The 13,211-nt window shown below is 35.1% G+C and overlaps 1 protein-coding gene across 1 annotated transcript in view; it reads right to left on the bottom strand.

The window, feature by feature from the left end:
* The window catches only part of LRP1B (LDL receptor related protein 1B), a 1,961,274-nt gene that overhangs the window by 107,186 nt on the left and 1,840,877 nt on the right, over positions 1-13,211 (bottom strand). Inside the window, exons 81-83 of the mRNA XM_069573760.1 lie at positions 10,877-11,050; positions 8,891-9,016; positions 547-711 (exon numbers count right to left, since the gene is read on the bottom strand). Of these exons, the coding sequence (XP_069429861.1) occupies positions 547-711; positions 8,891-9,016; positions 10,877-11,050 (465 nt within the window). The remainder of the gene's footprint in view (positions 1-546; positions 712-8,890; positions 9,017-10,876; positions 11,051-13,211) is intronic.

Genomic DNA, 13,211 nt, shown 5'->3' with positions numbered 1-13,211 from the left:
ATCCAAATATGTAGTAACCTGATATTTCCAAAGCAATGTGTTTTGAATATACTCGATTGTAATATCAACAAAGTAGTTTTGATTTTAGATGGAATTTTTGATACTATAAGATATACTGATATAGTATGTATATATTTCAAATAAATAGTTTTTAATGACATGAGTTTTAACATTAGGCAAACTTGGATTAAAAATATATATATTTTGGAGTCAAAAAGATAAGGTTTGTAAAACTGATTTTGCCTCATCATTTTAAGCCAGAGTCAGAATATCTATAAGCCCTGAGCCCAGTCAACGATAAGCATTTAACACAAGATAGGGTTCATTTTTATTATTAATTTTTGTGACTTGAACTTTGATATACTCAATTTAGAACAATTGCCACTGATTATTTTGAATTAATTATTAGATTTAATTTTTATATTTGTTATTAAGACACTGGGAATGACATTCATTATAATTCAACATTAAATATTTTCTATATATTTTTCATATGTAAGGAAAATTGCACATTATTTGCACATACAATATCACTCAATTATTTACCCAGAACTGATGGCATACAAGTTCCTCCATTTTGACAGTAGTTGCTACAGTGGTTGATTTCACATCTTTCTCCTGAATAACTAGGCCAACAGTGACACCTTAAATCACCCTTCTCATTTAAAATGCATCTTCCTCCATTTTCACAAGTCAATTTGCATGAATCATCTGGTTATAAGAAGAAATGTACAAATTAGCATGCCATTCAGTAGATGGTAGAGTAAGAAAAATTCAAATAAAAATTAAATACTAAGACTTAACTTTTTTTCATAAAATTCCAAAACTAAATACACCTAATATAAAACTAGAAGAAACAAAATACTATCTGAAAATAGAGAATCGGATTTGAACTATTGTTGAAGGTGAACACAAATATTCAATTAACTTTTATTCTTTTACAGGCTTAAAGTGCTATTTATCATTTTTTTATATTTGTTGAAATATTAAACAACAAAACTAACTGAAACTTTCTAAAAATAAAATATTTTCCAACCAATAAGTGTTTTTTCACAGTATGGGGAAACATTTCTTATTTTTCAAGGAATGTCTGATATTAAGCCAAACTAAAATATGTAAGCTAAATATTATAGTATATATATGTAGCCATACATATAATATATATAGTATAGTGTGCATATAGAAACACACACACACATATATATATATAATTTATAGTATAGGGAAACATTTAAATGAAAAAATACTCTTTGATGTACATACTTATATTTGCAAACACACAAAACAAAAATTTACTTAGATTTGATACAAGGTGGTGATAACTGTCAGAAACATCTATTTCCACATATAAGCTGATTAAGCATTATTTGCCTACATAATACATTTTGGCTTTGAAAAGCAAATGATGATCATTCCTTGAGGTCACAGAGTTAGTTTTAAAAATATGATAAATCTGATTTATGATAAAGATTGGTTTGGAATCATTTTCTAGATTATTTTTTTTCTATATGTATAGACGTGGCCTTTCTCCATTAGAAATACTGCTTTATGTAGACCAGGGCACAATATCCAATGGAACAAAGACAATTAACAATATTTTAAGAAGCAGTCTATCCAGAAAATACCTTTTTCTAAAATCATGCTTATTTTGTATGAAGTCAAAACAGCCTATATTCTTTACTCAAGATACATTGACCTAGACATAGCAGCAGCTTGAATATATCACTGCAATACTCACAAGAACATCTTAAAGAGCCTCAGTGACATTAAATGACAACAATTCAAGTATCATAACTACTGTCATAAATAGAGACAATCAGCAGTGTCAAACAAATTCTGATATTTTTGTCATTGCAAAACAGCTTCCAATACTTTTTCAAGTAGGGAGGCTTCAGGTTGGCATTACTAAATTCTGCTTTTGTAATATGAAATACTCTCTCATGAGGCACTATATGTATACATGGTATAAACAAAGTGACAATTGATATAGTAAGATTTGTTTTTAGGTCCTAGTTCTGCTCCTTACCATGCATAAATTAAACTATCCAAGCCTTAGTTATTTCTACTTTAAAGTAGCCTTAACGACACATGTACAACTTAACTCATAGATTTGTTGCGAATATTAAATAAGAAACTTGAAATTAAAAGTTAGAATTATAGAGCTTTGTAAATTTTGAAGTACATAAGTAAATACCATACACATACACACAAATGGGTATACAAGGTGTATTGCTAAATTTCAACAGGAAATTGAAGCACTCATTTGGTAAATTACCAAGTGACAATCCTTGTGAGCATTATGTACTGAGTGCCCATGAGGTGCACTGAGAATCCAGCTCACATGGAATGGAATCTATGAAAGCCAGAAGGTGAGCGATGGAGAGACTCAGTGAAAGTTACTAAGACTGGACTGGATTACAGAGTGTGAAGGAAGGAATTGAAAGACAGGTGAATTTGAAGAGATAAGCACAGTGTCACAGGAGATTCTTGGATGTCGGACTTTTCCTCAAAAGCAGTGTTAAGTCTTTGAAAAGTCTAGAATGTCTAAGAATGTCTGTAATGATGGGATTAGACTGAAAGCAAGGGGACTATTAGGATTCAGTTTAAATTGTTCAGGCTGGATGAGATGATGGCTTTAAAATAATGTAGGATAGATAAACGTAGACATATTCTAAAAATAACTAGAAGATAAAAGTCACATCAGAGGGAAAGGAAAAACTAAGATAATCCTTTAGTTTCAAAGTCAGGGGCCATAGGACCTAAAGTGTTTTATCTCTGAATGTATTAAATTGGAAATACCTATTTAAATGAAGTGGGAATCTCTAGCAAAGGGTTGAATATAGACATCAAACTCTCAAGAAAGATCTGGAGTGGGAATAACATTTGCTTAGTTTAAAACTTACCAAAACATTTCTAACTCTTTTAGCATGAAACATCCTAAGTGGAGTTGTGAATGTGAATAGTGAAGATAACTATTAAAGGTATTATGATTACACTTAGGATTACTGTGGGAGGGTGCAGTTTCACTGATGGATGTTCTATGTAAAACACAAAATCTCTACATGTTAGGATATGTGCATTTCTATAATGTGCCTCATTAGGCATCAGAAATTTAAACATATAACACTACCTGTTGAAATGAAAGTGGAGTTACAGTTTTTCAAAACCTAACTGTAATAGTTCTATAATGAAAATGGAAGCTGCTTTTGTCAATATCTAAATTGCCCCCAGAAGCCAAGCTCCAGCAATTATAATCAACCATAGGGAAGAGCAAGTGAATACTTTTCCAAGAATGGATAACATTTGAATTTCAAATTTCTTACATGAAGATTAAAAATACTCAGTGTACTCATCATTTAACAATAGCAGCTAAAGAAAGGCAAGTAATTATAAAGAGCTGAAAAAGTTAGTTATATCAAATGTCAGGAAAAATGAATTGGCTTTTATCTATACTAATCGATCATTCTAAACTCCATTTATTTATATACTTAACCAAAGTGTTCCAAGTCATCCATTACCAAAGCTCATATATATAAAAGCCAATGTGAATAATTTTAACACTTGCATTATATAATATATAAGATTTTTAAAAAATTACAAAATAAATGTTGACGCATTTTCTGTAATCATGCCTTTCAGGTCGGGTTGAAAACATAAAACTAAAATTTCTAAAAGAGTTTAAGATTTTGGTTAAGTGTATATTTAGATAAAATGCTTCCTCGTTTAAAACTTACGAAGTGAAAAGTGAAAGTGTTAGTCACTCAGTCACGTCTGCCTGTTTGTGAACCCGTGGACTGTAGCCCACCAAGCTCCTGTGTCCATGGGATTATTCATGCAAGAACCCTGTAGTGGATCGCCATGCCCTTTCCAGGGCATCTTTCTGACCCAGGGGTTGAACTTGAGTCTCCTGCACTACAGGCAGATTCTTTACCAAAAAAAAAAAAAAATTCCTTAATTTTTTTGCTACCTTCATGACAGGTTTATATTAGAGTGCTCTGTGTCTATTTTTTGCAAGGCATTGTGCTGGCACTTTCTGCATGTTATTTCTAGCATTTTCCAACTACTCTGGACATGGGTACTTTGGGTGGATTGGAGGCGCTAGAGTGCATTATGATGAAGACTGTGGAATGCCTAGGTCCACCTTAGAGTACTACCATTATTAAGTATTTTATTAAGTATTGTTAGTCAGTTGAACCTCTCCATACTTCAATTTTTCATCTGTAAAAATAGGGACAATGAGAATGTAATATCATTGAAGTTTTGTGGGGGTTAAATGAAATAATGTGCATATAACATACTTAAAATATGCCTTGCACATAAGCCTTCAAGGTATTTACTCTTTTTACCAGTAGTGGGGGTACTTACTGTTAATTTGATTATACACAGAAGAAACTGAAACTGAGGGAGTATGATGCCAAAAAAATTAGTTAAGTCATAGACCTTGAGGGGGGGCTCAAGAGAGAGGTGATATAATTATGGCTGATTTGTGTTGTTGTACAGCAGGAATCAATACAACATTGTAAAGCAATTCTCTTCTAATTAAAAAATACATTTTAAAAAACACAAAAGAAAAGTAATTAAAAAAAAAACTTCCCTAAAAAAAAAAAAAAAGAGGGGTAGATTTTGGTTTAATCCATAGCATCACCTCACCCCTAGCCAAAGATCAAGTTCTTCCTATGTCAGTCAGTCAGTCAGCTCAGTCGCTCAGTCGTGTCTGACACTTTGAAACCCCATGTACTGCAGCATGCCAGTTCTCCCTGTCCATCACCAATTCCCGAAATTTACCCAAACCCACGTCCATTGAGTTGGTGATACCATCCAACCATCTCATCCTCTGTGGTCCCCTTTTCCTTCTGCCCTCAATCTTTCCCAGCATCAGGGTCTTTTAAAATGAGTCAGCTCTTTGCATCACGTGGCCAAAGTATTGGAGCTGTAGGTTCAACATCAATTGTTCCAATGAACACTTAGCACTGATCTCCTTTAGGAAGGACTGGTTGGATCTCCCTGCAGTCCAAGGGACTCTCAAGAGTCTTCTCCAACATCACAGTTCAAAAGCATCAATTCTTCAGCACTCAGCTTTCTTTATAGTCCAACTCTCACACCCATGTGTGACTACTGGGAAAACAGCCTTGACTACACAGACCTTTGTTGACAAAGTGATGTCTCTGCTTTTTAATATGCTGTCTCGGTTGGTCATAACTTTCTTTCCAAGGAGCAAGCTTCTTTTAATTTCATGGCTGCAGTCACCATCTGCAGTGATTTTGCAGCCCAGAAAAATAAAGTCAGCCACTGTTTCCCCATCCATTTGACATGAAGTGATGGGACAGGATGCCATGATCTCAATTTTCTGAATGTGAACTTTAAGCCAACTTTTTCACTCTTCTCTTTCACTTTCATCAAGAGGCTCTTTAATTTTTTTAGCTTTCTGCCATAAGGGTGGTGTCATCTGCATATCTGAGGTTATTGATATTTCTCCCGGCAATCTTGATTCCAGCTTGTGCTTCCTCCAGCCCAGTATTTCTCCTGATGTACTCGGCATATAAGTTAAATAAGCAGGGTGACAATATACAGCCTTGACTTACTCCTTTTCCTATTTGGAACCAGTCTTTTGTTCCACGTCCAGTTCTAACTGTTGCTTCCTGAACGGCATATAGATTTCTCAAGAGGCAGGTCAGGTGGTCTGGTATTCCCATCTCTTTCAGAATTTTCCACAGTTTATTGTGATTCACATAGTCAAAGGCTTTGGCATAGTCAATAAAGCAGAAGTAGATGTTTTTCTGGAACTCTCTTGCTTTTTCAGTGATCCAGCGGATATTGGCAATTTGTTCTCTGGTTCCTCTGCCTGTTCTAAAACCAGCTTGAACATCTGGAAGTTCATGGTTCACGTATTGTTGAAGCCTGGCTTGGAGAATTTTGAGCGTCTTCCTATGTATTTGTTGATATTGGATTATTGAATCAATTATTTGTATTATTGGTTTCCCACATGGCTCAATGATAGAGACTCTGCCTGGCAAGTCAGAGATGCAGATTTGATCCCTGGGAAGATGTACTCAAGAAGGATATGGCAACACACTTTCATATTCTTTCTGGAGAATTCCACGGACAGAGGAGCCTGGGGGACTACAGTCCATGGAGTCGCAAAAGAGTCAGACATGACTTAGTGACTAAACAACTACAAGGACATTCACATTAAGTAAAGGGGCAAAAGGGAGGTTATATAGAAGAGACAGTCTTATTTATTTATAAAAGAAAAGCAACAAAATCTGTCTGCAACTTGGTAATTTAAAAAACAAAAAACTTCTAACACCCAAATCAATGTAAATGTCACACTAGTAGCATAAGTTGTGTGCTTCTATACAAAGTACAAATCTCTCTCCCAGGAGTCTTTCCCACCCCAACAACAGTGTAAGTAGACAGTGCCCAGGAGGCATCTTTGAGAGCACTGCTTATGGTTGTCTGGAACTAGTGAAAATGTGGTACATCGTCTGCAAGGAAGGAGTTGTTGACATTTTGAAGAATCTGTTTCTGAGATGTTATGTAGAACTCGCAAATAGGTGGGGAATCAATGGAAACAGTGAAAGACTTTATTTTGGGAGGGTCCAAAATCACTGCAGAGGTGACTGCAGCCATAAAACTAAAAGGCACTTGTTCTTTGGAAGAAAAGCTATGACCAACCTAAACAGCATATTAAAAAGCAGAGACATTATTTTGCCAACAAATATCTGTCTAGTCAAAGCTATGGCTTTTCCAGTACTCTTGTAATCACGTGAGAATTGGACTATAAAGAAAGCCAAGTGCCGAAGAATTGATGCTTCTGAACTTTGATGTTGGAGAAGACTCTTGAGAGTCCCTTGGACTGCAAGGAGATCCAATCTGTCCTTCCTAAAGGAGATCAGTCCTTGGTGTTCATTGGAAGGACTGGTTGGATGTTGAAGCTGAAACTCAAATATTTTGGCCACCTGATGTGAAGAGCTGACTCATTTGAAAAGACCCTGATGCTGGGAAAGACTGAGGGCAGGAGGAGAAGGTGATGACAGAGAATGAGTTGATTGGATGGCATTACCAACTGGATGGACATGAGTTTGAGCTAGCTTTGAGAGTTGGTGATGGACAGGGAAGCCTGGCATGCAGCAGTTCATGGGGTCACAAAGAGTCAGACACAACCGAGCAACTGAACTGAAGTAGAACTCGTGGCCATCCACAGTTCACCTGCATGACTGTGTCAGAGTAGTGAGTGAAAAATGCACCAGATAATGTTTGAACATGTGCATGTAATTCTATTATTCGGTCATCACAATTGAGATCATGGAAACTCTGATTGGGAGAATTGGTAAGGAGGAAGGGTTCATCCTAGTACTAGGGAGAGCACCCCTTTTCAATGACTGGCACTAAAATACTCTTCCAAAAGACCAATCAAGATTCACATTTAGCTTTCCATTAAGCATGTTCCAACCTACCATCCAATAGCAGACTTTGCACATCAGACTTACTAACTGGAATAAATGACTCGTTATTTTCTTTACATTCAATGGTTTCATGAGTTTTCAGACAGTTTCTCCTGTTTCAATGTCCTCTTCATTCATTCCTGCTTAACCTAAATCTAATTTGCCTTTGCAGATCTTATTCTAAGGTCATATTCTATAGGAAATTCTAATCTTTTGGATAATCATCAAATTTTTCCTAACGGTTTGAACTTTGTCTCTTCTGTAGCTTATATCACCATTCCCATAAAGATCTATTTATTGGTGTCTGTGTCAGTCATCATTTCATCTTTGTAAGATCTTCAGCTATGGATATTCAGCACTTTAAAATATATATTAAATAAAAGAGCTATGACAGTTTTAGACACTGAGTGCCTTACGAAATGCAAAAGTGTTTAGATGGAATATAACTCTCATCAGAGAACAAGGAGAAAATGATATGGGCATAAAGATGCTGACAGAGAACAAAGATTCTGTGTTCACGAAAAGAGTTCATTCTAACAGAGAAATATTAATGCAGCAGGTAGGAAGCCCTGCTATGAAGACATCCTAAGTGTGTGTCTCATTGGAAAAATGTTTGCTGTGACCTTCAAGTAATTTTGGAGCATGGTGCTTTTGTCTGTGACATAAAATTATTGTGTTGATTTTCTTTTTTTAGCATTTTTTCCCATTATGGCTAATGTCTTGAATATGAATAAACTATTGAAAGTCTGTCTGGATATCCCAGACACAATTCTCCCCCAACCCTTTTCAACATACTATTTTTGGTTTTTATTTTTTATGTTTTGCTATTTAATACACTTCAACATCTGAAATAATGTTTTGGGTTTTATATGTTTGTTCCAACCTGTAGCTTCTAAAGCATAAACTGAAACATTTGCAGTTTGCTTCTAAGTTAGATCTTGGTTTCTAAATTAATGTTATACTTTGCTCATAAGTTCTCAAAATGTTCATTATATTTATTATTAATAGGAGTAGTAGTAGTATTTATTATTAATCAGATTTTACAGAGGAAACTAAGACTTAGTTTCTAAATAAGTGTTGACACACAGAAGTTGTTCAATATAAAGTTACTAAATGGATTTGGTAGTTTGGTTCAAACTAACAGCTGACTGGTACCCTCAGAAATATCATTATCTTAACTGATACAAGAGCTATATAATAAGGTCCCTTAATTTACTCTTTCATGCATGGTAGGTGCTCAATGCAGCTTTGTAATAAGTGTACAATCAACTAATAGGAAGTCATTATCAGAGAAAATAATAGCTTATATAGGCACTCACAAACCAGTGATATCATGGAAATGACACCAGTGATTACTGAGTAGCTAATTCTGCTCAGTTTCAGTAGTTGTGAACATTTATTCTACACAGTGATTCATTATTTACAGAATAATGAAGTTTACCTACCTAACAAGCTGTCATCATTGCAGGTACCATTAATCAAATATTTTCCTTCTGGGCATGCACAAGTGGCCCCAGAAGGATTCAGTAAACAGAGGAATTCACATGCTAGATCCGAACATGGATTGGGTACTGATCAAAACAAAACAAAAAAAGAACACAACTATAAATACAATAGGTTTCAGAAACATAAAATTCAACAAGGTTAAATGATGAATTAGCAATGTTGAAAAGAAATAACGTCAATTTTTTTTTAACCAGGAATATATTATTTCAATATTCCAGTACTCCTTTATAGATAAAAAGAAATTACTAACCAATATCTATGGTAGCTCAGTGATAAAGAATCCACCTGGCAATGCAGGACACTCGGATTTGATCTCTGCATTGGGAAGATCCCCTGGAGAAGGAAATGACAACCCACTCCAGCATTGTTGCCTGGGAAATCCCATGGACAGAGTAACGTAGGGGGTTGCATGCCTCCATGGGGTCACAAAAGAGTCAGACATCATTTAGTGACTAAATAAAAACAACAACTCAGCATCTATTATTAATAGAAAATGTACCTTAATTTACATTTTCCATGAGGGAGAGGAAAATCAAACACATAATTTGCCACTTTTCCTTTGGCAAAAGAGTTGATCTGAGACACAGAAGTACAGTTTAGGACTATTGTAAAAGTCAAGCCAACTGAAGTCTTTGGGATCTAATTCTCATTTTAAATAGTTTCAAGATTGGTTTAATGACAGAAACAACTCCCTTTGATATTTACAAAGGCTTAGAATCCATATGTAGTTGTCTGTTTAGAACACAAAAAAACATGACTTTTTCTCTCTAGAAAACATGTCTAATGTGGTTTCCTTTCCATCAGAAGTGTGCATGGATAAATGGGCAACACATTTATTTTTGTCTAAATTTCTATCCAATCAGTATCCTCTATAGCAACAGCTGGTTTGTGGCTTTCTGTACAGAATCTGTCATTAGAATGAAACAGAAATGACATTGAAAAAGTGAAATGGTGACTATGAAAGTCGCTTTCATTGTGTAAGAACCACTACTCAAGTACCTATTATACTTAGGGCAGACTTTATATATTTTTCATGAAGGTGGTGATATTTGACTATGAATACAAATCAGACAGAACTAGAGGCTGAGAGGGTGATGTCCTCATATTCACCTCGGAATGATACCTGTCAGATCATTGGTAAAGAGCAAAACTGTGAATAGAAGAAGGTTTGAAGGAAGTATTTGTTGTTTTAACCTGATTTCAGAACTCATTTGATACAATTCTTACCCTTCCAGATCATAATGAATGAAATTAAATCCTTTTTATTCACCATAAGGAATAATTATTAATATAAGTAAATCTTAAACATTATTTTGAAGGGTGAACTGATACATAAACTCAGATCACTTGAATTTCAGCCACAATCTATTTCTTTGCTCTTCAATATTTTTATGGCTGTGCTTGAAACATATCTTTCAAGATACAAATATTTATCTCTTTTTAGGAGAGAAAGTAGCAGTAACAATCATAAACAATCAGAGAAAATACAATTCTTGGGAACAGTTCTCCTCAGATACCTTTAAAGATGAAATGTTAGATCTATAATTGTTACTTGGTTATCAGTGAGTGAAAAGGCTAATGATAAATTTCCTTACTTGCATGGTTTAACTATAGACATATCAGGTTTTATTAAGAATTTAGAAGGAAAAACATAGTATAAGAGAAATTTTTAAAACAAATTTACTCTAATTCCAAGAAAACACAGCCAAATCCTGAAATTATCTGTTATGGCAGAAATAGAAACTTTTGCATTATTTATATCTTGCCTTTGATAATTTGAAAAGTCTGGTGCATCAAAATTCAAGTGACTTAACTTACTGGAGTTAAGTCACAAGAAGAGTTTTGAATTTAAAAATTCTTTATTTTGAGAATCATAAGAAAGAAACTTTGCCAAGATAGACAATAGTATAAAATATTATACTTACAATCTAGTTGTTTATAGCGATGAGAAATCAAAACACCTTTGGTTTTGTCAACATCTAAAGCTAAGTACTCTACTGAACCATGGCCAAATTTTTGTACTCGAAATACACCATTTTTAGGACCTGCTCCATATATATAATCTTCAAAGACATCAATCCTGTGTGGATGTAACAAACCTAGAATTTTTAAAAAATGGAGTTATAAAAGTCACAAATGTAAAGTCAGTCAGTCAGTCTTAAGAAAACTAAGCGTATTCAAGATCATATCAAAAATCTTATTCCTGTTCATAAAAACTTTCAGAATTAGAATATTTTTAATATTAGCTATAAAATTGATAAGACTGATTTATTAGCAGTAAAAATATGTGAGATATTAAACTTATCACTCAGAACATAAAAAACATTTCCATCATCACTTTAATCAATTTTACCATCACAAAGCATATCCTGGGGGGCTTATTAAACAGAGTAATCTTTTCTGTTGTACAGTTTGCAAACAAACATAAAGCTTACATAACATTGATAACCAACGCACAAAAACAGTTCACAAAATTCTCATTTTCTTGTGTTTCAGTTCTCAGTCGTGTCTGACTCTTGGCGACCCTGTGGACTGCAGCACACTAGACTTCCCTGTCCTTTACTATCTCCTGGAGTTTGCTCAAACTTGTGTCTATTGAGTCAGCGATGTCATCCAACCATCTCATCGTCTGTCCCCCTGCTTCTCCCTCTGCCCTCAAATTTTCCTAGCATCAGGGTCTTTTCCAATGAATCAGCTCTCTGCATCAAGTGGCCAAAGTATTGGAGCTTCAGCTTCAGCATCAGTCCTTCTAATGAATATTCAGGATTGATTTCCTTAAGGATTGACTGGCTTGATCGCCTTACTGTCCAAGGAACTCTGAAGAGTCTTTCCCGGCACTACAATTCAAAAGTATCAATTCTTCAGCACTCAGCCTTTTTTCTGGTCCAACATTCACATTCATACATGACAACGGAAAAACCGTAGCTTTGACTATCTGGACCTTTATCGACCAAGTGATGCCACTGCTTTTTACTATGCTGTCTAGGTTTGCCATAGATTTTCTTCCAAGGAGGAAGTCTTCAAATTTCATGGCTGCAGTCACTGTCTGCAGTGATTTTGAAGCCCAAGAAAATAAAGTCTGTCACCTTTCCCACTTTCTCTCCATTTGCCATGAAGTGATAAGACTGGATGCCATGATCATAATATTTTAGACTTTAAATTTTAAGCCAGCTTTTCAACCCTCCTCTTTAATCTTTATCAAGAAGCTCTTTAGTTCCTTTTTTTCTTTCTGTTATTAGTGTAGTGTTATCCACATATCTGAGGTCAATTATATTTCTTCTGGCAATCTTTATTTCAGCTTGTGATTCATTCAGCTGGCATTTCACATGATGTACTCTGAATATAAGTTAAATAAGCATGGTGACAATACACAGCCTTGACCTACTCCTTTCCCCCTTTGGAACTAGTCCATTGTTTCATGTCTGGTGCTAACTGTTGCTTTTTGGCCTGCATACAGGTTTCTCAGGAGACAGGTAAGGTAGTCTGGTATTCCCATTTCTTGAAGAATTTTCCATAGTTTGTTTTGACCCACACAATCAAAAGTTTTAGCATAGTCAAGAAAGCAGAAGTGGATGTTTTTCTGGAACTCTCTTGCTTTTTCGATGATCCAGCGGATGTTGGCAATTTGAACTCTGGTTCCTCTGCCTTTTCTAAATCCAGCTTGAACATCTGGAAGTTCATGGTTCACATACTGTTGAAGTTTGGCATGAAGGATTTTGAGGATTACCTTGCTAGCATATGAAATGAGTGCAATTGTATGCTAGTTTGAACATTCTTTGGCATTGCCTTTCTTTGGGATTGGATTGAAAACTGACCTTTTCCAATTCTGTGGCCACTGATGAGTTTTCCAATTGCTGACTTTAAAGTACAGCAATTTCACAGTATCATCTTTTAGGATTTGAAGTAGCTCAGCTGAATTCCATCACTTCCACTAGCTTTGTTCATAAAGATGCTTCCTAAAGCCCACTTGACTTCACACTCTAGGTTGTCTGGCTCTTGTTGAGTGACCACACCATCATGGTTATCCAGGTCATCAAGAATTTTTCTGTATAGTTCTTGTGTATTCTTGCCACCTCTTCTTAATCTCTTTTGATTCATTAAGTTCCTACCATTTCTGTGTTTTATTGTGCCAGTCTTTGCATGGAATAGTCCCTTGGTATCTCCAATTTTCTTGAAGAGATTCCTAGTATTTCCCATTCTGTTGTTTTCCTCCATTTCTTTGGATTGTTTACTTAAGACTTTCTTGTCTCTCCCTGCTCT

Source organism: Ovis canadensis, chromosome 2 (genome assembly GCF_042477335.2).
Source record: "Ovis canadensis isolate MfBH-ARS-UI-01 breed Bighorn chromosome 2, ARS-UI_OviCan_v2, whole genome shotgun sequence".
Classification (NCBI taxonomy): domain Eukaryota; kingdom Metazoa; phylum Chordata; class Mammalia; order Artiodactyla; family Bovidae; genus Ovis; species Ovis canadensis.
The sequence above is the reverse complement of the archived record's forward strand: the minus strand, read 5'-3'. Positions and strand labels throughout refer to the sequence as shown.